Genomic DNA, 22,596 nt, shown 5'->3' on the forward strand with positions numbered 1-22,596 from the left:
AGTCTTTATGTAGAACAAAGGCTTTGATGGAAATATGGGCAACGGAGATTAAAAATGTTATTGTCCACTTAAATTTAAAAAATGTTTAACTTTATGCCCTGGCCAGTGTGTCTCAGATGGTTCGGCATTATCCTGGCCATCAAAAAATTGCCAGTTCGATTCCCAGTCAGGGCACGTGCTGGGTTGCAGGTTTGATCCCCGATAGTGGCTGATCAACGTTTCACTCTCACATCAATGTTTCTCTCTCTCTCCCTCTCCCTTCTTCTTTCTCTAAAAATCAATTTTAAAAATCTGTTTAAAAATGTTTAACTTTACCTGTAATCAAAGATATACTGGTTTAAACAGCAATATTATGCCTTTTTTAACATATTAAATAACTGGCAAATTTTTAAAAATACATATTTAACTTTCATATATTAAAAATACATATGCATTTATATTGAAAGGATGTGAGGAGACAAACACATTTGTGCATTACTAGTGGGACTGCTTATTTGTACAAGTTTACATTATCCAAATTCCTTTGGCCAGAGATATGTTATAATTCATATTTTTTTATTTTAAAAGTAATGCAGGGGCTTCCTTTTCTAAGAGGATGCATTTGAAGTTTCTTGGTGGGGTGAGTGCGGACAAAGCATATGAAATAATGGTTCTCAAGACATTGGACCTCAAGAAGTGAAGGAGAGTGACTCTTGGGAGACAAGAAACATTATGTAACCCCTAGGACTAACCCCAAATTATTGCTGGGAGAAAGTTTCCAAGCCATGGTGTAAGGAGGGGGAACTGAGGCAGAACTTATCCGTCTCTCTGAGTTGAGGAGATAGAGCTGAGGAAGGCAAGATGGCTAGAGTTCACCAGACAGAGCACTGGACAGGAGAGAGCCATACACAGAGAGCTCCAGAGATGTGCTGAAGGCAACTTTGAATATAAAGTTGAATACTAACCCACTCACGTGTGAGGAAGGCCAGAAAAAGAAGCACCCAAAAGAATTAAAAGTAGCAAGGCCCCAAATTCACATAGAGTGAGAAATAAGGCCAGCCTGGAAAGCTTCATAATTTACAGGGCAGCATTGAAAGTACTAAGAAAGGTCTTGACCTCAGTATTAGAGGAAAACTTAACCCTAGACTAACTACTGTTCTGATCCCACCTACCAAAGCTTAAAAGCAAAACATTAAAAAAGATCACATTTCTAAGTATTTTAACCACATCTCAGAACAAAGTTAAAGAATATGTTAAGGATTAGAAAAAGATCTAACCCAGCAAGGTAAAATGCACTATGTCTGGCATTTGATAAAAAATTACAAGGCATGAAAGAAAGCAGGAAAAGACAAGTCATAAATAGGAGGAAAAAAAATCAACTATATGACACTCTGGAAGAGGCAAAACTGTGGAGACAGTAAAAAGATCAGTGGTTGCCTTGCCGGTGTGGCTCAGTGGTTGAGTGTCAACCCATGAACCTGGAGGTCATGGTTTGATTCCTGGTCAGGGCATATGTCTGGGTTGTGGGCTTGATCCTCAATAAGGGGTGTGCAGGGAGCAGTCAATACATGATTCTCACTCATCATTGATATTTCTATCCCTCCCCCTCCCCCTCCCCCTCCCCTCTCCCTCTCCCTTCCCTTTCTCTTGGGAAAAATTAAAAGATCAGTGGTTTCCTACTTTAAAAAAAAGATCAGTGGTTGCCTAGGGATGGGGGGAGAGAAGGATGAATAAATGAAACACAGAGGACTTTTAGACAGTGAAAATACTCTGTATGATACTGTAATGGTAGGTGTATGTCATTACACATTTGTCCAGACCCATATAATATACAATGCCAAGAGTGAACCCTCATGTAAACAGTAGACTTTGGACGTTAATGATGTGTCAATGTAATGTGTCATCAATTGTAACAAATGTACCACTCTGGAGGGAGATGCTGATAATAGGGGAAGCTGTGAATATGTGGAGCATGGCATATATGCAGTATCTCTGTACCTTCCTCTCAATTTTGCTGTGAATCTAAAACTGCTCTAAACACTAGTCTTTTTTAAAAATTAGGTAATTGAAACAGACCCAGAAATAGCATAGATGATAGAATTAGTTGAGTAGAACATTAAGACAATTATTATAATTGTACTCCATATGTTCTAGAAGCTAGAGGAAAGCTTTAACATGCTAAATAGAGATATGGAAGTTATAAAGAACCAATAGAACATCTAGAAATTAAAACTACAATGGCTGAGATGAAGCACAGCATGGGGCACATTGCAGCAGAAATGATTAGTGAACTTGATTGTATTGAAATAGGAACTATCCAAAATCAAACCAGAAAGCAGGCAGAAAGTAACATCAGAAGGACTAAAGAACCGAGCAAAATCTACATTTCAGCAGCTACACAGTGTTATTTTGAGTGCAAGTCTTGCCAAATTGGGGGACTGGTAAAACACCTCACATTTTGCACTGAAACTGCAGAAGGACTGTGCTTTAGGACTAAGGGCTGCCCCAAGACTACAGGCCAAAGCAAAATAAGACCTGTCCAACAAAGCCAAAGTTCAAACTATCATAGGACCAATGGGAAGAAGGATTTTATAACTTAAAATCAAGAGAAAAATTATTAATAGAAACAGACCTATGGATGAGCCACGTGTTGCAATTGGTAGTCAGGGACTTCATAATAGAAGTTAGAAATATGTTAATGGATTTAGAGGAAAATATCAGCAGAATAATTGAATTTATGGAAAAATATCAGCAGATAAACAAAAACTATAAAATAAAACAAAGTGTTAATTCTAGAGCTAAAAAACATATCTAAGATGAAAAGTTCATTAGCTATTAACAGCATTTTTAACATTGAGACAAATGTTATCAGTAAATTTGAAGACAGCTCAGTAGCAATAATCCTAACTGAAGCAGAGACTAAAAGGATTGAAAATAAGTGAAAAGAGCTCTCAGTGACCTGTGAAACAATATCAAGAAGTCTAGCATTTATATTACTGTAGTTCCAGAAAGCAAGGAGAGAGAAGTGGCAATGAGATAACCTAATACTGTCTGGAATTTTCCCACATTTGGTGAAAAAAATCAACTTGTATATCCAAAAACCTCAGCAAATCACTAACAGAATAAATATAAAGAAAAACCACATCATTGTCAGTCAAACTACTAAAACTAATGATAAAGAAGAAATCTTTAAAGCCACCAAAGGTAGACAATACTAAGAATGATGGTTGCCTTCTCATTTTAAAAAAAGGAGGGGGAAGCCAGAGGATAATAAAATGACATCTTTGAAGTGTTAAAAGAAAGGTAATATAAGGCATATATTGTATGTTACATAACACTAGAGGCCTGGTACATGAAATTCATACACACAAGGGGGTGTCCCTCAGCCCTCGGGGGATGTTCGACTGCCACGGAGGCAGGAGAGGCTCCTGCCACCGCCACTGTGCTCTCCAGCCATGAGCCTGGCTTCTGGCTGAGCAGCGCTCCCCCTGTGGGAGCACACTGACCACTAGGGGGAAGCTCCTGCATTGAGCGTCTTCCCCCTGGTGGTCAGTGCGCGTCATAGCAACCAGTTGTTCTGCCATTTAGTTGATTTGCATATTAGCCTTTTATATAGGTCTAGGTAGCATCCCATAATCAGATGCTCATGTGAGATAAATGAAGACTATAAACAGCCTCACTTCAGTTCAGGTCAGGTTTTACTATCAGGTAGATGATTTTTGTTGCCAAAAAATTTTTTAAAGAAATTACTTTGGTTTCAGAGTTTTTTGGATTTTAGAATTATAGGAAAAGGGTTTATGGATTCATCTTACCAGGAGAAGAAATGGCAATATGTAATTTTAAATGCCTACACCCTTAGAAGCAGTGATTTATTTATAAGAATCTGTGCAACGGAAATAATACATGAAGAATGTGTACCAAATGTTATATACAAGGATGTTTATGACAGCATTTTTAATAACAAAATAAATTGAAAACTACCTAAATGTTTCAATACTCCCCCAATAGTTGGTTAAATTAGTTATAGTATTTCTATACAATGAATGGGACTCCGATATATCCATGAAAAAACATGTTATTGAAGAATACGGTGAAATAAACATTATCACATGTAATATGAAAAATATAACAAAACAGTGTGATTCCAGATGTTCACAGTAGTTATTGCTAATGTGGTTGGATTATTATTTTTATTTGCTTTGTTTTGCTCTCTTGTATTTTCTAAATTTCCATTAGTGAGTATGTATTCCATTTGTAATCAGAAAAGTCAAGGCTTGTTTTTTTGTGTGTTGTTTTTTTAAAGCAAAGTGATAAGGTTTTCCTATTGCTATTAAACTTCAGATCATATTGTTTCTCATAGGAATCATCTTATTATCAAAGATCACCAAAGTTCAGCATTATTATTAAGGCCATAGCTTGACATATCAACCATATCCCCAAATCTAGGGTCTGCACACCTGGATTTAAAGTGTCTCTTTAAACTGCATTGCCTGTGGCATTTCCAGAAGGAATCCTGTTAAATGAAAAAAAATAAGATCTTTCATGAGCATGAGCGATATTGAACCATTTTTGTTGCCACTTCAAACACTCTGGCTTAATCTACAGAGAACAGCTTTCTCAGATAAATTTTCCAGCACCACATCTAGTTCTTGGCTTGTTTTTAAAAAGTCTGCGGATTCTTTTGTGAGGTCATTTTTTTAAGCTTAAACATCTACTTTGCTTTGAAAATGTATTTTCTCCGTTTTCAAAAAGAGCATACCAGGAGTTAAAATTAGATCACATTTAGCAAGCTACATCATACATCTGGAGTAAATTCCAGAGTATTAATGTCATGGTATGTTAGAGCAAAGACTGTCAAGTCTAATTTTTGCAGATCTGTTAAATCTGAAAGGACAATCTGGACAGCCAGCAGTTTCGATCCTTGAGCTGAGGAATGTTTTCTAAAGTTATTCTGAAAGTCAGAGGGGAAAGGCAAGAAAGCCTGCAACATGGTCCTATTTGAAAAGCTTGATCCCACAGTGAAAGGAAATGTCTTCATCATCTCTGCTGTAGGTTCTTAGAATTGACTGTTAAAATTGGAAGAGGCTTAAGAAGTTGAGTCCAATTGTTTATCCAGCACTTATAACTCTTCTTCGTCATTCTGGACAGATGGTATCTAATATCGAGCTACTTCTAATAATTTCATCTTCCTTGAAATTAGTAAGTTGATATCCTGATTTTATATATTAGTCTCTGTGTACTTAATATTTGCTAGAATTCATTGCTGAAACCATGTGGATTTGGAGTTTGTGGACAGATTTGATAACATTTAATTTCTTTAATAAATATAGAGCTATTCATATTTTGTTACATATTGGATCCATTTTTGTAAGTTGTTTTTCAAAGAATGTGTCTTTTTCATTTAATTTGCCAAATTTATTGGTATAAAATTGTTCATAATAGGGTCTTATTATCTTTTAAATGTCTGTAAGTAATGTTACATGTAGTAATTGGTAACTTATTGCTGGTATTGGTAACTTATATTCTCTTTTTCTTAATTAATCTAAATAACAATTTACCAGCTTTATTGGTATTTCCAAATAACCAAGCTTGGCAACCTTGTTAATTTTCTCTATTGTTTTTGTCTGATTTCTGTTGCATTGATTCTGCTTATTATTTCCTTCCCTTTACTTAGTTTGGTTTTACTTTGATCTTCTTTTTCTAGCTTCTTAAATTGGAAACTTAGTTCCTTTTATTTTAAACCTTTCTTATTTTCCAACATAGCATAAAAAGTCTATAAAATTTTAAGCACCATTTTAGTTATATCCTACAATTGTCTTTAAATGCTTTATTGAGGTATAATTGATATAAATATATACAAATTTGACATGTACATATCCATGTATCCATCACCACAATCAAGGTGCTTGACCCCATGCATCAACAACCCAAGTTACTTTTTAAATATATTTTTATTGCCGAAACCGGTTTGGCTCAGTGGATAGAGCGTCGGCCTGCGGACTGAAAGGTCCCAGGTTCGATTCCGGTCAAGGGCATGTACCTGGGTTGCGGGCATATCCCCAGTAGGAGATGTGCAGGAGTCAGCTGATCGATGTTTCTCTCTCATCGATGTTTCTAACTCTCTATCTCTCTCCTTTCCTCTCTGTAAAAAATCAATAAAATATATTTTAAAAAAATAATAATAAAAATAAATAAATAAATAAATATATTTTTATTGATTTCAGAGAGGGAAAGAGAGAGAGAAATATCAATTATGAGAGAAAATCATTGATCTCATTGATCAGCTGCCTCCTGCATGCCCCCTACTGGGGATTGAGCCCGCAACCCGGGCATGTGCCCTGACTGGGAATCAAACCGTGACCTCCTGGTTCATAGGTTAACACTCAACCACTGAGCCACGCCAGCTGGGCAACAACCCAAATTTACTCAGTTCCTCACTTATGTTCCCTGGAAACCACTGATCGGCTTTCTGTAGCTATAGATTAATTTTTCACTTTCTACAATATAGGTAAGTGCAACCACAAGTATATATGCTTTTTTTGGTCTGGCTTCTTTCATTCAGCATAATTATTCAAGATTCATTGACAGCCCTAACCAGTTTGGCTCAGTGGATAGAGTGTCAGCCTGTGGACTGAAGAGTCCCAGGTTCGATTCGGGTCAAGGGCACATCCCCAGCAGGGGGTGTGCAGGAGGCAGCTGATCGATGTTTCTCTCTCATCAATGTTTCTGACTCTCTATCCCTCTCCCTTCCTCTCTGTAAAAAATCAATAAAATATACTTTTTTAAAAAGATTCATTGACATTGTTTTAGCAAGAGTCCATTCCTTCTTACTGCTGAGAAATGTTTCATTTGATGGATATTCCATAATTTGTTAATTCACCTGCTGATAGACTTTTCTAGTTTCTGGCTGTTACAGATAAAGCTGTTACTAAGATTTATGTACAAATCTTTGTATGGAGTATACTTTCATTTCTCTTGGGTAAATACCTAGAAATGGAATGGCTGACTCATATGAAAAATTCTATTTATCATTTTAATGCCAAACTGTTATCCAAAATGGTTGTATCATTTTACCCTCCTACCAGCAGTATATGAGGTTTCCAGTTCCTCCACGTCCTTGGTATAGTTAATATTTTTATTTTATTTTTATTTTGTTATTATTTTTTAAAATGTTTTGATGAGACAGAGATATTTGCTGTTCCATGTTTGTGTGTTCTTCCTGTATATGCCCTGACTGGGGATCAAACCCGCCACCGTGGCCTATCAGGATGACACTCTGACTGAGCTACCCAGCCAGGGCTAGTCATTCTTTTTAGTTTCAGCTGTTCTAAAAGGCGTGTAATGGTATCTCATTGTGTTTTTAATTTGCATTTTGTGAATGACTAATAATGTGAAACATCTTTTCATATTTTTAGTGTCCATCTGTATATTTTCTCTGGAGAAATGTCTATTTAAGTCCTTTGCTGATTTTTTAAATTGGATTGTTTGTTTTGTTGTTGAGTTTTAGAAGTTCTTAATATATTCTGGATATTAATTCCTTATCAGATATGTCATTTGCAAATATTCTTTCCATTCTGGGAGTTCCTTTTTATCTATAACGTCCTGTGGTGCACATACGTTTTTAATTTTGATGAAGTCGAATTTGTCTTTTTTTAAATTTTTGTTGCTTGTGCCTTTGGTGTCATATCCAAGAAATCATTGCTAAATCCAATGTCATGAAATTTCCCCCGTGTTTTCATCTAATAGTTTTATAGCGTTAGCTCTTGCATTTGGTCTTTGATCTATTTTGTGGTAATTTTTGTATGTGTTGTTAGATAAGGGTTTAGCTTCATTCTTTTGCATGTGGATCTTCAGTTTTGCTGAAAAGACTGCCCTTCCCCCCCCCCCCCCCATTAAATGGTGTTGGTATCCTTGTTGAAAATCATTTGACCATATATGTGATATTCCCACTTGATCATGATGTATGACCCTTTTAATGTGCTGTTGAATTCAGTTTGTTAGTCTCTGTTCTATTCCATTAGTTCTGTATGTCTGTCTTTATGCCAGTAGCACACTGTTTGATTACCGTAGCTATGTAGTAAGTTTAGAAATCAGAAAGTGTGAGGCCCCCAACTTTGTTCTTCTTTAAGGTAGTTTAATTACAAATTTTAGAAAGGAATTTTTTTCCTAAAAAAAAAAAAAAGGCCATTGGGATTTTGTTAGGAATTGCATTGAACCTATAGATTGCTTTGGGTTGTATGAACATCTTAACAATATTAAGTCTTCCAAAATACGTTCATGGAATGTTTTTCTATTTATTTTTATCATCTTTCATTTCTTTCAGCAATATTTTGTAGTCTTCAGTATGCAAGTCAAAACCTCCTTGGATACGTTTATTCTGAAGTGTTTTATTCTTTTTTATAGTATGGTAAATTGTTTTCTTAACTTCCTTTACTGACTTTTTCATTATTAGTGTAGAGAAACTGATTTTTGTGTGTTGTTTTGTGTCCTACAATTTTGCTTAATTTGTTTATTAGTTGTAACAGATTATTTTTAAATCTAAGTTTAGAGATTTCTACATATAAGATCATGTTATCTGCAAACAGGTACTTTTACTTTTCCCTTTCCAATTTGAATGCCTTTTACTCTTCCTCCTGCTTAATTGCTCTGACTTGGACTTCCAATATTATGTTAAATAGAGATGGCAAAAAACAGGCATTCTTATCTTAGAGAAAAAGCTTTCAGTCTTATACCATTGAGTATGATGTTAGCTGTGATACATATATGTATATTATGTTGAGGTATTTCTTTCTAAATTTAGTTTGCTGAGTGTTTTTATCATGAAAAGGTGTTAAATTTTGCCAGATGATCTTTCTGCATCATTTAAGATGATCATGTGGATTTTTTTCCTTTATTCTTTGAATGTGGTGTATCGCATTTATTGATTTGTGTATATTGAGCCCTCCTTTGCCTCCCAAGAATGAATCCCACTTGATCATGATGTATGACCTTTCTAATGTGCTGTTGAATTCACTTTGCCAGTACTTTGTTGAGGACTTTTGCATCTGTGTTCATCAGGGATATTGGCCTATAGTTTTCTTTTCTTGTAGTGCCAGGTTCAGCTTTGGTATCAGAGTAATGCTGACTTCCTAAAATAGTTTGCAAGTGTTTCCTCCTCTTCAGTTTTTTGGAAGAATTGAAGAAGGATTGACAATTCTTTAAATGTTTGGTAGATTTTACTAATGAAAATATCCGGTTCTGGACTTTTCTTTGTTGGGAGGTTTTTTATTACAGTTTCCTTACTAGCTGTTAGCTTATTCAGATTTTGTTTCTTAATGATTCAGTCTTAGTAGGTTGTGTGTTTCTAGGGTCTAATTTTCTTTTGATTTCTTCTTTGATCTATGAGTTATTCAGAAGTGTGTTACTTAGCTCCTAATACAGTATAAGGAAATTGTCCAGAGATCTTTCTGTTATTAATCTAATTTATTTCTGTTTTAATCAGAGAACATTCTTTGTATGACTTGAATTCTTTTAAATTTATTGAGAATTGTCTTATTGCCAGAAAACGGTCTAAGTTGGTAAATGGTCCATGTGTACCTGAAAAGAACATGTATTATACTTTTGTTGGGGATAGGGTGTTCTGTAAATGTCCATCTTATCAAGGTAGTTGTGTTAAGCCTTCTATGTATTTTTTTATTTTTAGTTGAGATATAATTGACATGATTGTATAGTTTTAGGTATACAACATGTTAGTTTGATGCATTTATATATTTCAATATGACTATAGTAGCATTAGCTAACACCATCATGTCGCATAATTATTTTTGTGTGTGTTGAGAACAGTAAAAATCTCGTTTCCTAGCAACTTTGAAGTTTATAATACAATATTGTTGACTATAGTCACTATGTTGTGCCTTAGATCTCCCAAACTCATTCATTTACTAGTTGCAGGTTTGTATCCTTAAGCAATACCTCCCCAATTTCCCCACCTCCCAGCCTCTGGTAACCATCATTCTATTTTGATTTTATGAGTTCAGCTTTTCCAGATTCAACATATAAGTGATATCATATACACTGAGTGGCCAGATTATTATGGCCACCTGATATTTGTAGGCAAATTCGCTATAATTTTGCGCTGAAGTTGCTAGAGGGCCAGACCATTATAAATAGGGAAGCAGGTTGTTTACCACGACAGTAGAAGTGATTTTTACATAGTATATATCCCACGTTCAAAGGCTGTTAAATCGCGTTGTTTACCCATATCTTCAGGAAAAAAAATCACTTCTACTGTCATGGTAAACAACCTGCTTCCCTATTTATAATGGTCTGGCCCTCTAGCAACTTCAGCGTGAAATTATAGCGAATTTGCCTACAAATGTCAGGTGGTCATAATAATATGGCCACTCAGTGTATATTTGTCCTTCTCTGGTGACTTACCTCACTTAGCATAATGCCCTCATGCTCCACCCATGTTGTCGCAAATAGTAGGATTTCTTTCTTTTTATGGCTGAATAATAATCCATTGTATATATGTATATCATTTATCCATTCATCCACTGATGAACACTTAGGTTGTTTGCATACTTGACTGAACATGGTGTGCTGATATCTCTTCAAGATACTGATTTCTATTCCTTTAGATGTATACCCAGGTGTGGGATTGCTGAGTCATATAGTAGTTTGATTTTTAATTTTTGGAGGAACCACCATATTGTTTTCATAATAGCTATACCTAAATTTATATTCCCACCAACATATCCCTTTTCCCAGCACATTACCTTTTCTCCACATCCTCACCAACATTTGTTATCTCTTGTCTGTGTTATAAAAACTGTCCTAACAGGTGTGAAGTGATATCTTATTGTGGATTTAATTTGCATTTCTCTGATTGAGTATCTTTTCATATAGCTGTTGGCCTTTTGTGTGTCTTTGGAAAATGTCTCTTTGGGTCCTTTGCCCATTTATTAATTGGGTTTATTTTTTCTGATTATCTGCCTACTTTTTTATCATTTATTGAGAGAGGAGTATGGACATCTCTGACTATAAAATCTACTTCTCCTTGCAGTCCTATCAGTTTTTGTATTATGTACTTCTGAGCTATTAGGCTCATAGTGTTTAGGATTGTTATGTCCTTCTGAAGAATTGAGCCCTTTATTATTATGAAATTATCTTCTTTATCCCTGATAATAATCTTTCCTCTAAAATTTAATGCTATTATGGTATATCTTTCCAGTCTTTTTGCTTTTAACCTATGTGTCTTTACATTTAAAGTATTTTCTTGCAGGTAGCTTGCAGTTGGGTCTAACTCATTTATCTAATGTGACAATCTCTTTTAACCTTTCAAATATTTAAAGATTTTCTGCACCATTTGAAGATTTTCTCTTCCTTGGGCTAAGCATCTTTTTGTTATGGTTTGGCTGATACTTTATCTAAATCCTTCACTATTATTATCAAACTCTTGTGCATTTTGCTTAAAAGGGATATTATATCACAAAGGATACTTGGCTTTGGCCTCTGCAAAAAAATGCTGACTATTGCATGTTATATCAGTTGATTAACATTATCAACAAAAATCTATATGTTTGGTTCCTCACCATTTAGTTAAAACCAATCTGGATCATCTGTTCCACTCTTCTTACCCCAATCATATTTCACAGCGACTTAAAAAAAAATTCACCTATTCCTTATTACTCTGAAAATGTCTGTTTTATCTCAGTTTCACCAATTCTCGTTGAACTATTTTGAGTGTGGGTCAAATAAAACTAGACTATAACTAACAGGATATTACAATGTTTGCCTTTTTTTCCAGGTAAAAATGTCTCCATCCTGTCATCCATCTAAAGGGGATCCTGCTGTTAAGAAAGTGAGTTTTAAAGGCAAAACACTCCTTCCTCCCTCTGCGTGTTTATTCTCCTCTGTTGAACAATTTTCTGAAAATGACCATGATTTTTAATCATCTTAATACCGTCAAAGCTTCTTTCTGATGAGTTGCCTTAATGATGTATCACCAGGACTTCTTACCTCTTCCAGAGAAGCCAAGTGGAGGGTTAGGCCTAGCATCTAGGACCTACCATTTTTCTACAATTCTCATCCTGGCATAACTGAGTGGTAGCAGATGAAATGTATTTTAAGGAGGAAAGCTGTGTAGTTACTGGCCTGAGATATTAGTATTTCAGCACATACCACATAAAGTCTTCAGTAAGTACTTTGAGATAGAACTGCCAAGGCCACTTCAATCCCCGACTATAAACTTCGAGGCACAAATAGGCTGTGAGTCTTTCAATGGAGCAATCCCCAGGTGATGTCAAGAGAACCACTGAATTTCTTTTCTTTATCCAGCTGCCACAGTACAGCTCAAATGTGGTAAATAGATCGACATTTTTGCTGTTTTCTCTTACCGTTTCTGCTCCTCTGGTAGTTGAAGTGTCCCTGGATTGCCCTTTTTGACTATTTCAGCCAGCATACATGTCAGCGAAGGATTTTAGAACTAAATTAACAACTTGCTGGCTCTGGTGACTAACAGCAGGCTCTGGCTTCAAAGCACTGTGCCAAAAACAGGTCTTTTTCTCTGCCTTCAGAATCTCTTGAGACATTTCAAGAGAGAAAGAAAGGATAAAAACAAAATGTTGTCTGAAAAGCTCTTTAACAAGCTGCACCTGAGACGCTCTTTCACTCTCTGGTTGGGGCAGGAGTGAGGCCATGATTGTTGCTGCTGAGAACTATCAACGTGATGTGAGCTGGAAAGGGCTTGAGTAACTCAGTCTCACTCGGTAAACAAATGAAGAAATTGGAATCCAGAGGGAATTTGTTTGCCTAAGCTCACAGATGTTAGCCATGGGACACACTTTAAAGTAGAGGTTAAAAACGTGCTTTGGATTCAACCAGACTTGGGTTCAAAGATGGATTCTTCTACTTGCTTATCTGAGTAATCTTGAATAAGTCAGACCCTTCCTTTCCTCCTTTGTAAAATGATGGTGCTATCTCTCAGAATTGTGAACACTAAGTGAGATACTATTTAAGTGCCCAATACTATGCCTGACACTTAGTAAGTACTCAGTAGATTATTGGTACACAGTAAGTACTTAGCTGTTGTTGACACTAGTGTTAAAACGGGTCTCTAAGTTCCTCATCAGATACCCTTTCACTTTATTGTGCTACTTATATATTATGGTCATTCAGCAAGTATTTATTTTTTAAAAAATATATTTTTATTCGTTTTTAGAGAGAGAGTAAGGGAGCGGGAGATAGAGATAGAAACATTAGTGAGAAAAGAACATCATCGATCGGCTGCCTCCTGCATGGCTCCCCACTGGGGATGGAGCCCACAACCTGGCACGTGCCCTGACTGGGAATAGAACCAGTGACCTCTTGGTTCCAGGGTCTATGCTCAACCACCGAATCAGGCATCAAGTATTACTTTAAACTAGACACTGAGCTTAGAAATGGACTTCAGAGATGAAAAGTACAATCCTTTTCTCAAGGACCTCAGTATTTAATGGGAGAGAAGTTGACGGGTAAACTGACATTTCCATACGAATTGACATGTGCTGTGGTGAATGCATAGGCACTGCAAGAGCGTGGAGGAGAGGCCCTGATTTGAAATGACTAAGCTAATTGAGTACCACACTTACGTGCTTTATGCTGAAAGGCCAGTGAAGATGATTGAGAAATGGTTGGCTGCTCCCTTACAACCTTGTTACTAGTTTATAATGAAAGCAAATCCTACCACACTTATAGATGTTTATTAAATAAATATTCATTTAGAAATAAATTCATTCTGTTTTTTAAGCTTTCTAATATCCCAGCTGTCTGTCATTGTAGGTTTCTATCAGAGAAGTAGCAATGTCATAAAAAATAGGATTCTGTTACTCTTGTAATCAGCATCAGACAAGGAGAAACTTCCTAAGCCATGACGACACAGGTGGCCCCAGGAAGCATTCCTAAGTGATCAGTTATAGACTTATTCCTCTCCATGCAAGAGTTGGGACTATCTCTAAATTATTCTACCCAGTCTATATATCTGGAATATATTTTATTTTAGCAATGGGGTCCATTTCTAACATTTACCATTCTGATTAACAAGTCATTAATTTTACCAGTAGGAAAGCTTCTCCTGTTTCTGAGCTAGTAAGTAGTCTTAGGTATTGGTCAATATATGAACAGCTGAAGGACTTTTAATAGCTGCCTTTGGGAGAGCATGGTAACTAGCAATCTCTGAAATATGGACTCTTGGTTAGGGCCACTGATCACCCTGAGTTGAAGCCTAATATCACAGTGTTCGTGGTGTCTAGAATACCTTTAAAATATACATGACAACACATGCCTCCCCAGACTGAAGATCAGGGAAGGTTTCCCAGAGGAGGTAAAGCTTGATCTAGCCCTAAAATCCAAGGGAAATGGTGCTCCAGGCAGACATGGGTGAGTACAGCACATTTCAGGAGATGGGGGTGCTTCTGTGTATCTTTTTTTTTAAATATTTTTTATTGATTAAGATGTTACATATGTGTACCCGCTACCCCCCCCCCCCCCGCTCATGCCCTAACCCCCCCGTTGTCCGTGTCCATTGGTTAGGCCTATATGCTTGCATATAAGTCCTTTGGTTGATCTTTCCCCCTTGCCCCCACCCTCCCCTACCTTCCCTCCAAGGCCCGACAGTCCAATCAATGCCTCTCAGTCTCTGGATCAGTCCTTGTTCATCAGTTTATGTTGTTCATTATATTCCACAAATGAGTGAGATCCTGTGGTATTTATCCGCTCTCCAGTTCCATCCATGCTGTGGCAAATGGTAAGAGTTCCTTTTTCTTCTTCTTCTTCTTAAAGAATACCTTTCAGCATTTCATATAATGCTGGTTTGGTGGTGATGAACTCCTTTAGCTTTTTCTTATCCGTGAAGCTCTTTATCTGACCTTCCGTTCTGAACGATAGCTTTGCTGGATAAAGTAATCTTGGTTGCAGGTTCTTGCTATTCATCTCTTTGAATATTTCTTGCCACTCTCTTCTGGCCTGCATGGTTTCTGTTGAGAAATCAGCTGACAGTCGAATGGGTACTCCCTTGTAGGTAACTGACTGTCTTTCTCTTGCTGCTTTTAAGATTCTCTCTTTATCTTTTGCTCCGGTTCCAGCAAGTCTCTGGGGACCCAGGACTCATACGGGGAGAAGCTGGTCTGTCAGGCGGCAGCGGGCAAACTTGAGGGCGGCTTTCCCTCAGAGGTGCTTGCAGCCGTTACCGGGACACTGAGACGCGCGACTCCAGGCGTAGAATCAGCCATAGCTTCTTTCTCCGCCCTTTTGACTCCCTGAGACCCCGCCCCACCCAGGCTGCGGCAGAGGCTTTTGCATGTGAATGTACCTAATTGCAGCCGAGCCAGGCAGACCCGGAACTTCCAAGAGAAGGCCCAGGGCCCCGCAGCGGCTTGCATTGCTTCACAGCTGAGCCTCTTCGTGGCTCCTGCTGTGTGGCCTCAGGCAGAGGCTGAATTAGCACCTCCTTAGATCCAGGAGCCACTGTGCCCAGTGGTCAGAGGGGGACCATTCTCCCACTTCAGACACAGCTGATTCCCACAGCCGGTTGGCCTGGAGGTCAATTCCTCCCAGTGATCCTACAACAACCAAGGCACCAAGAGTGCACCAAGAGTGTCCACCCCAGGTAACTGGGGAGGCTGAGCCACTGGGCCCTACAGGACACCTGGCGCGCAGGGCCACTCTATCAACACAGGGAAGCAGCCAAAATGCAAAGACAAAGAAACAGGTCACGAATGGCAGAAATGGAGGAAAGCAAATGACTGGATATAGAGTTCAAGGCCACGTTTATAAGGTTTTTCAAGAATTTTATGGAAACCGCCGATAAATTTAATGAATCCCTCAATGAGTATAGTGAGACCATGGAGGACATGAAAAAGGACCAACTAGAAATTAAGCATACACTGCGTATCTTAAATGTAGGAGCAGACAAAAGCCTGGTGCAATAAATGGAAGCCCAGATCACGAGCAGTCCCAGTCTATTACGTTTGCCTTTATCTTGAAGATAAGGGTTCTTGTCAAAGGTGAGATTGCAGGTAAAAAGACAAATTAGGACAGTAAAGACAGCCCTGGCCAGTATGGCTCAGTTGGTTGAAGCATCATCTTGTGCACCAAAGGTTGCGGGTTTGATCCCTGGTCGGGGTGCATGTGGGAGGCAATTGATCAATGTTTCTCTCTCAAATTGGGGTCTTTCTCTCTCTCTGCCTCTCTTCCTCTCTCCCTCTCTCTCTCTCTCTCCCCCTGTATGTGTGTGTATACAGTCTCCCTCCCTCCTTTCCTCTCTCTAGAATCAATAAAAAAACTAGAAATAAAAGAAGAAGGACAGTTGTCCAAGAAAAAAAAAAGGGGGCTCTAAACCTATGTAAATAGAACAAAGAGATGAGATAATAAATTCAAGTCTTAGTTCTATTTTTCCTCAGAATCCTTTCTGACACCAAAAGTCTGAGCTTGATGTCTTTCCTTTTTTGAGCTTATATAGCATCCTGAGCGAGTCCCTACCAACCCACAGTGGAGCCTTGACTTACGAGTTTAATTTGTTCCGTGACGGAGCTCGTAACTCAAATTACTTGTATGTCAAATCAGTTTTCACCATTACAATGAATTGAATGCTGGGCTGATGTTGTGGCGTTCACTGTGACGTTCGCTGCACCAACTAGCGGTGGGGTATTTGAAGCTGGCTTGTAACCCGAATTTTAGCTCGCAACTCAAAGCAAAAAATCGGCGAGAGACAGCTCGTATCTCGAAAAACTCTTTAGTCGGGACACTCATAAGTCAAGGCCCCACTGTACTTACCTTCCTTTTCACTTACACGTATCCCCCATTAGACTATGCTTCATTAGGGCAGGAACCGCATCAGACTTGCTTTCTGCTATATCCCTAACGTGCAGAACAAAGTAGTCACTCAGTCATTGTTCAGTGAATGAGAAAGATATGAAAGGGATTCCACAGGACCTTGTGTTGTTTGTGGGAAGTGAGAGGGGAAAGAAGTTTCTGGCCTGATAGAGAATGAACAAATGAACCATCGTTGCTGGCCCAGGCTTGTATTCCCAGCGTGGTCAGTCCCTTACTGTTAGAGCTATATCGTCAGCCGTACTATGAGATTATGTGAAGCTCAGCCCCTAATTATCACTTCCTTAGTTGGGTTTGTATTTTTGTGTGTCCAAGTTTGTGTGTGCACATATATGTACATCTGCATATAAATTCAGGTTGTCATCCTGGAGCTCCAGTCGCTCTTCCCACAGTCACATTGACAGATGGAGGCACCAGTGTCTGTTGAACAGACTGACTGCCAAAGTGACATGTGTAAGAAACACAAAGGAGCAGTAGTGTTCTTGATTTGAGCCAAAAATTCTCTGTTGACCAAAAACTGAAAAAAGTGTTTGGTGACTCTGCTGTCACTCTTGGCCCAGCCAGGAGCTGAATCAGTGCTGAGGAGACAGAGCCGCGTTTCTGTGGGGATCTCAGCTCTTGGGGTGGGTGTCTCGGGTGGGAGTTGCCCTCTGCTTTGCTGCAATGTCAGTCTGGCAGATTGTGAGCATGGAGACAAAACATCTTTTTGCAACACAAGCATTTTGCATTTTATATATTCTTTAAGCTTTGAATGGAAATATTTATCATATGTCATATAAAATTTGTGTATAATATTTCTTATGTATGTAAGATTTCTTCTTAATGGCTTCTAACTGCTAACTTCAATAAAGTTGGAAGATAAATGTTTCCCTAGCACAACATTTTAGTGTTTGATCATGGATGGCCAGGAATTTAAAAATCAAGAAGCATTTCTCTGAGACAAAAATTGCCATAATAGTCCTTTGCAATAAACTCCCTTGAGTAGTTGCAAACTGGAGGTAGACAGTGTTTGAGGTGGATTAGAGGAATTTAGAGAGGTAGTTGAAGGTAGCATCAAAAACCACTCGGCTATGATCCATCTCTTTTCAACTCCTAAAGAGACACCGTCCAGGAGTTTATGTAGCAAAAAGTTAGAATTGTAACATGCATAATAACCAGGAAAGGCGGTTTCATCTTATATCTATCACAGAAGCATGCTTGTGCTCGGAGCCGCCCCTGTTTTAGGTGAGCTTTCTTTGCCGGTGTGTTTGCAGACGCCTGGGGACCGGGAGCTCTGGCTGAAAAGTATCCTCGGGCTGGGGGAACCCCCTTGAAGAGTCCACAGTTAATATTCTCAGAGTGACTTCTGTCAGTTAGGGGACGAGGTCCTGGGAAGGGCATGGTAGGAAGTGTTGCTAATAGTTCTGGGTAAATTCAGTCGTGTTCCACAGAGCCTTGAAGGTGCCAGGCCTTGGGAGGTCAGAGGTCAGTGAATTCTAGTCTTTGTTCTCAATGTATGTACAAGATAATGGTGACTGAACTGGAGGGTTTAATAACCATACCTCCCAGAAATTGATTATCAGTTTCTCAAGTATCTACACTAATAAAAGAGAAAAATGGTAATTGACGTACGATGCTACCCTTTTCATTGGCTAATCAGGGCTATATGCAAATTAACTGCCAACTAAGGTTGGCAGTTAACTGCCAACAAGATGGCAGTTAATTTGCATATGTAGGCACAATGCAGGGAGGCTAAAGGGAAAGCAGGAAGAAGCCCCCTGCCACTGACAGTGATCGGAAACCCAGGGGGGAACTAAGAGCTGGGGGGCAGGGCAAAGGCGGCCCAGGGGCCGCCTTTGCCCTGCCCCCCAGCCATGATCGGAGAATCAGGTGCCTTTGCCGCCCTGGCCAATGATAGCAGGAAGTAGGGGTGGAGCCAGCGATGGGAGCTGGGCACGGTCGAAGCTGGCAGTCCCAGAGCTAGGGGTCCCTTGCCTGGGCCTAAAGCGGAGCCCACGATGGCGGGGCCGCTGCAGCTGCGGGTCCCCGCTGCCCGGGCGGACGCCTAGGCCAGAGGCGTTAGGCCTGGGCAGGGGCGGAGCCTGCAACCGCGGGGAGCTGGGGGTCCCCTGCCCAGGCCTGACACCTCTGCCGGAGGCCTCAGGCCTGGTCAAGGGGCCGATCCTGCGATTGGAGGGTGATGGGGGTCAACGCCTGAGGGCTCCCAGTATGTGAGAGGGGGCAGGCTGGGCTGAGGGACACTCCCCCGCCACACACACCAGTGCACAAATTTCATGCACCGGGCCCCTAGTTTAAGTATATTATAACAATTTGGAGCTGATTTTGGAGGGCTTTTTAGGTCCAAGTGTTCTGATGAGGTAAAATTTTTATAGCTAGTTCCCAGTCTCGCCACCCATGTAAGGAATGTAGATGACTATATTTGCTCATGATTTTTATTGACTCACAGTGGGATTTTGTTTGTTTTTTTAATTTGTATTTTTAAGGGAAGAAGCTCACAGCCGCACTGTTTCCATAACAACAAGAAAAGCTGACTGCAGTGTGTCAGCTGACTGGCCCCAAGAATGGCTAGTTGATAGTTTCACAAAAGTCAAGGGAAACATGAAAAGGAGAAAGCCCAGAGACAGATGAAGCGTTTTCTAGCTATCATCTGACAGTGGCTTAAATAAAGATTCATTTGCCCTTATATTGGCTCACCCTTAACGCTCTCCTGCAAAGATGCAAGTGATAGCCCCCGACGGGATGTATGCTGCCTTTTTCTTGCAGTATTTGTCCAGTAATTCATATCCAAACATGACAGGTGACTTCAGTGTCTCTACAATAAAAAAAAAAAAAAAAAAAAAAACGGAAACAGAGGACATGGTTTGGTCTCTGTTTGCATAGGCCAGTGGAAGATCTCCGCAGGCTTGGTGCCTCTTTATGCTCATGTGAAGAAGTCGGGCGCCATCGCCTTCAGACATCTGGAGAGCGATTTGGAAGGAAGCATAGAAATTCCTTGTAGTTCAGAGGTCAGAACTGGTACCTGTGGGTGGCCGCAGGTAGGAGGAGATGTCAGCTTGGTTTGAGGATTTCCTAACAGTGGAACAAGTTACCGGGTGTGTTACCAAAGGTGTTTGATCACTGGCAGGATGTATTGCTCAAAACTGCAGGAGGGTTTCCTGCCATGGCTGAGAGGTTGGGCTGGTAATTTGTAAATCCCATGGAGCGTTAAGATCTTATGAGAAAAAAAATAATCTTATGACTCTGCAGTTATATTAAAACTCATTGATGTGCTGAATGATTGTAGTTAGACCCATACATCCAGCCTGAACTAAAAGAGTATGTTGTCCACCAAAGAAAAAACAATGGATTTAGGTAAGAAAATACTTTATTCTAAAAAATCCTCGCAATGAGGGTGGAGGGGCTTTTGTCATAGGGAGAATGCTCTGACCCCAAGATCTGCAAGGATGTTGAATACCAGCTAGAAAAGAAGCTTATTTTATAGGGGTAGGGACACAAGGCTAGAAAGAGCCAGATTTGGGGGAGCAGATGAAAGAATTGGACAGTTGATCAGGGAATGTCTTTCCTGGAGGTAGCCCAGTTCTCAGAAGGACTATCCAGGAGGGGTTGTATGTTGATTCGGGCTGAGAATGGGTCAAGGACTTGGGGGAAGCAGAGAAGCTTAACTAAAGTTAAGCATTTTGTTCCAGTCAGTCATAGGGAAGCAGTTCAGCTAATCGTTTATGAGGCAAAGAATGAGAATTTGGTTGGTCTGTGTCTGGCTGTCATAGTTGTAAACATGGTGGTATCAGGAATCCTCTCACGCTATGGGGAGGAGTGGTTCCTTGCAGTAGCTGTTACCCAGAGCAGGGTTCTGGGATTTCCTTATCTGGAGCTGCTTTCCAGGAGCTCAGGGCTCAGGTGACGTTTAACAGGGTCATGGCTCTGACTCTGATGCCATGTTCTTTCCTTATTCCTCTCCATAGTTATGACCTGAAGTCCATAGACTAGGGTTTTCGAAACCTGCTACTCGTCCTCAAGTAGAGAGAGAGAACGTCAACTGCAATTACTAAGAGGGACAGCCGTGACCATTTGTTTGTTGTACTCACTCTTCTCACCAATAGTTATGCATATCTCTGGTCTAAAAAGTGAGATTAGCTGAGGATTTCAAAGGATCTCAGAGTTCTTATGCAATGTACTAATCTGCTGCTCACCCATTTCTTTTGCATTAAGTGGGTATTTTCTAACATAGCATTTTGATTTTTTAAATGTTTTTTTTAATTAATACCTTATTTTTAGAGCAGTTTTAGATCTACAGAAAAATTGAGCAGAAAGTACAGAATTTCCATCTATTTCCCTCTCCAGTTTCCCCTATTATTAACATCTTGCATTGCTGTGGCACATTTATTACAGTTGGTTAGCCAGCATTGGTACATTAGTATTAACTAAAGTCCATAGTTGACATTAGAGTTCACTCTTTGTGTTGTACATTCTGTGGGTTCTGACAAATGTATCCAGCATTTATAGAATGGTTTCACTTCCCTGAAATCCCATGTTCCAACTCTTCATCATTCCCTCCCGGCGAATTTCTGGTGATTGCTAATCTTTTTTTCTGTCTCTATTGTTTTGCCTTTTCCAAATGCAAATGATTTGGGGCAGTATATTGCCTCTGAATATTGACTTCTCTTACTTAGTAATTCTCACTTTAAGGTTCCTTCAGGTCTTCTTGTGGCTTGATTCCATTTCTGTAAATGGAACAAAAAACACATTGTTTTTAAGCAGCCATTTTTCACTGTTGGCTTGATAAACATGTTGATAGCAAACTCATGATTCTATTCTCACATGCTGCTGACCCCATCCTGTGTAAACAGTACTGGTTTTTAGAGCCAACTATGGGGCATTTCTTATATTGTTTCTGTTGGGAATCACATTTTTTCATCCAATGCATTGGCCTCTTCCCTTTAAGTCATTGATAAAATATTTGTGTAAAACAAAGCCCAGGATAGAGTCCTGCAGCTCATCACTAGAGACCTAGGTAGCATTATTTATGATGACAATTGAGAGTTAACGGGTGCAGTTTTTCTCCTTCATAATATGACATCCCTTCATGCACAGAGTTAGATCGTATGATCTCTCACATTGAGGTTGAAGGTAAGACAGTATCAGAGCCAGTGGTTCTTTATTCCATCTCTGCCCTCTCTGTATGTGGAAGTGAACTCCCTTATCAAAACAATTAATGCCGTCATATATACCATCTCCTTGGAATTTGGGACACTACTGCAGTTTAGAGTATTAATCAAGTTACAAATGGGCCTTTCCCCTCCAACAGTGTTTCCTAATGAAGCTTTTAGGCATTAACTATACTAGTAGTACATGGCAGGGATCTTTTTCAGTATGTGTGACAGATGTACTAACAGCCTATTATTTTGCATTAAAACAACTTAGTAAGCCATTCTTAATTGCACTGTGCTGACTTATCACCTGTTTTAAAGGTCACAGACTACAAACAGCAGAGCTCTGCAGAGTTTGAGCTGCTGTAATGTATGTGGGTGGGTGGTATACTGTTACTGCTGAGTGTAGCCTTTAATTACTGTCCATCCCTAAAACACACTCCTTTCATGTAGTACCAGAGCATGGGGTTATGTTCAAGAAACAGTGAGAAACTCTGGTTAAAGCAAAAGGGAATGAAGAGAAGATGAAGATGAAATAGGGGCTGTCAGTTCTGCCTGACAAGTCATTGCCTTGGGACTTTTGTGTTCTGTTGTTTGCTACAACATCCTAGGGCATTCTGTT

The 22,596-nt window shown here is 39.3% G+C and overlaps 1 protein-coding gene across 2 annotated transcripts in view; it reads left to right on the forward strand.

Annotated features, from left to right (window-relative positions):
- The window catches only part of VPS8 (VPS8 subunit of CORVET complex), a 263,787-nt gene that overhangs the window by 218,751 nt on the left and 22,440 nt on the right, over positions 1-22,596 (forward strand). For both annotated transcript variants that reach the window (XM_081086229.1, XM_081086230.1), the window contains one exon: positions 11,768-11,821. In XM_081086229.1, coding sequence (XP_080942355.1) covers positions 11,768-11,821 — 54 coding nt within the window. The remainder of the gene's footprint in view (positions 1-11,767; positions 11,822-22,596) is intronic.

Source organism: Myotis nattereri (assembly GCF_964212035.1).
Source record: "Myotis nattereri genome assembly, chromosome: 3".
Classification (NCBI taxonomy): domain Eukaryota; kingdom Metazoa; phylum Chordata; class Mammalia; order Chiroptera; family Vespertilionidae; genus Myotis; species Myotis nattereri.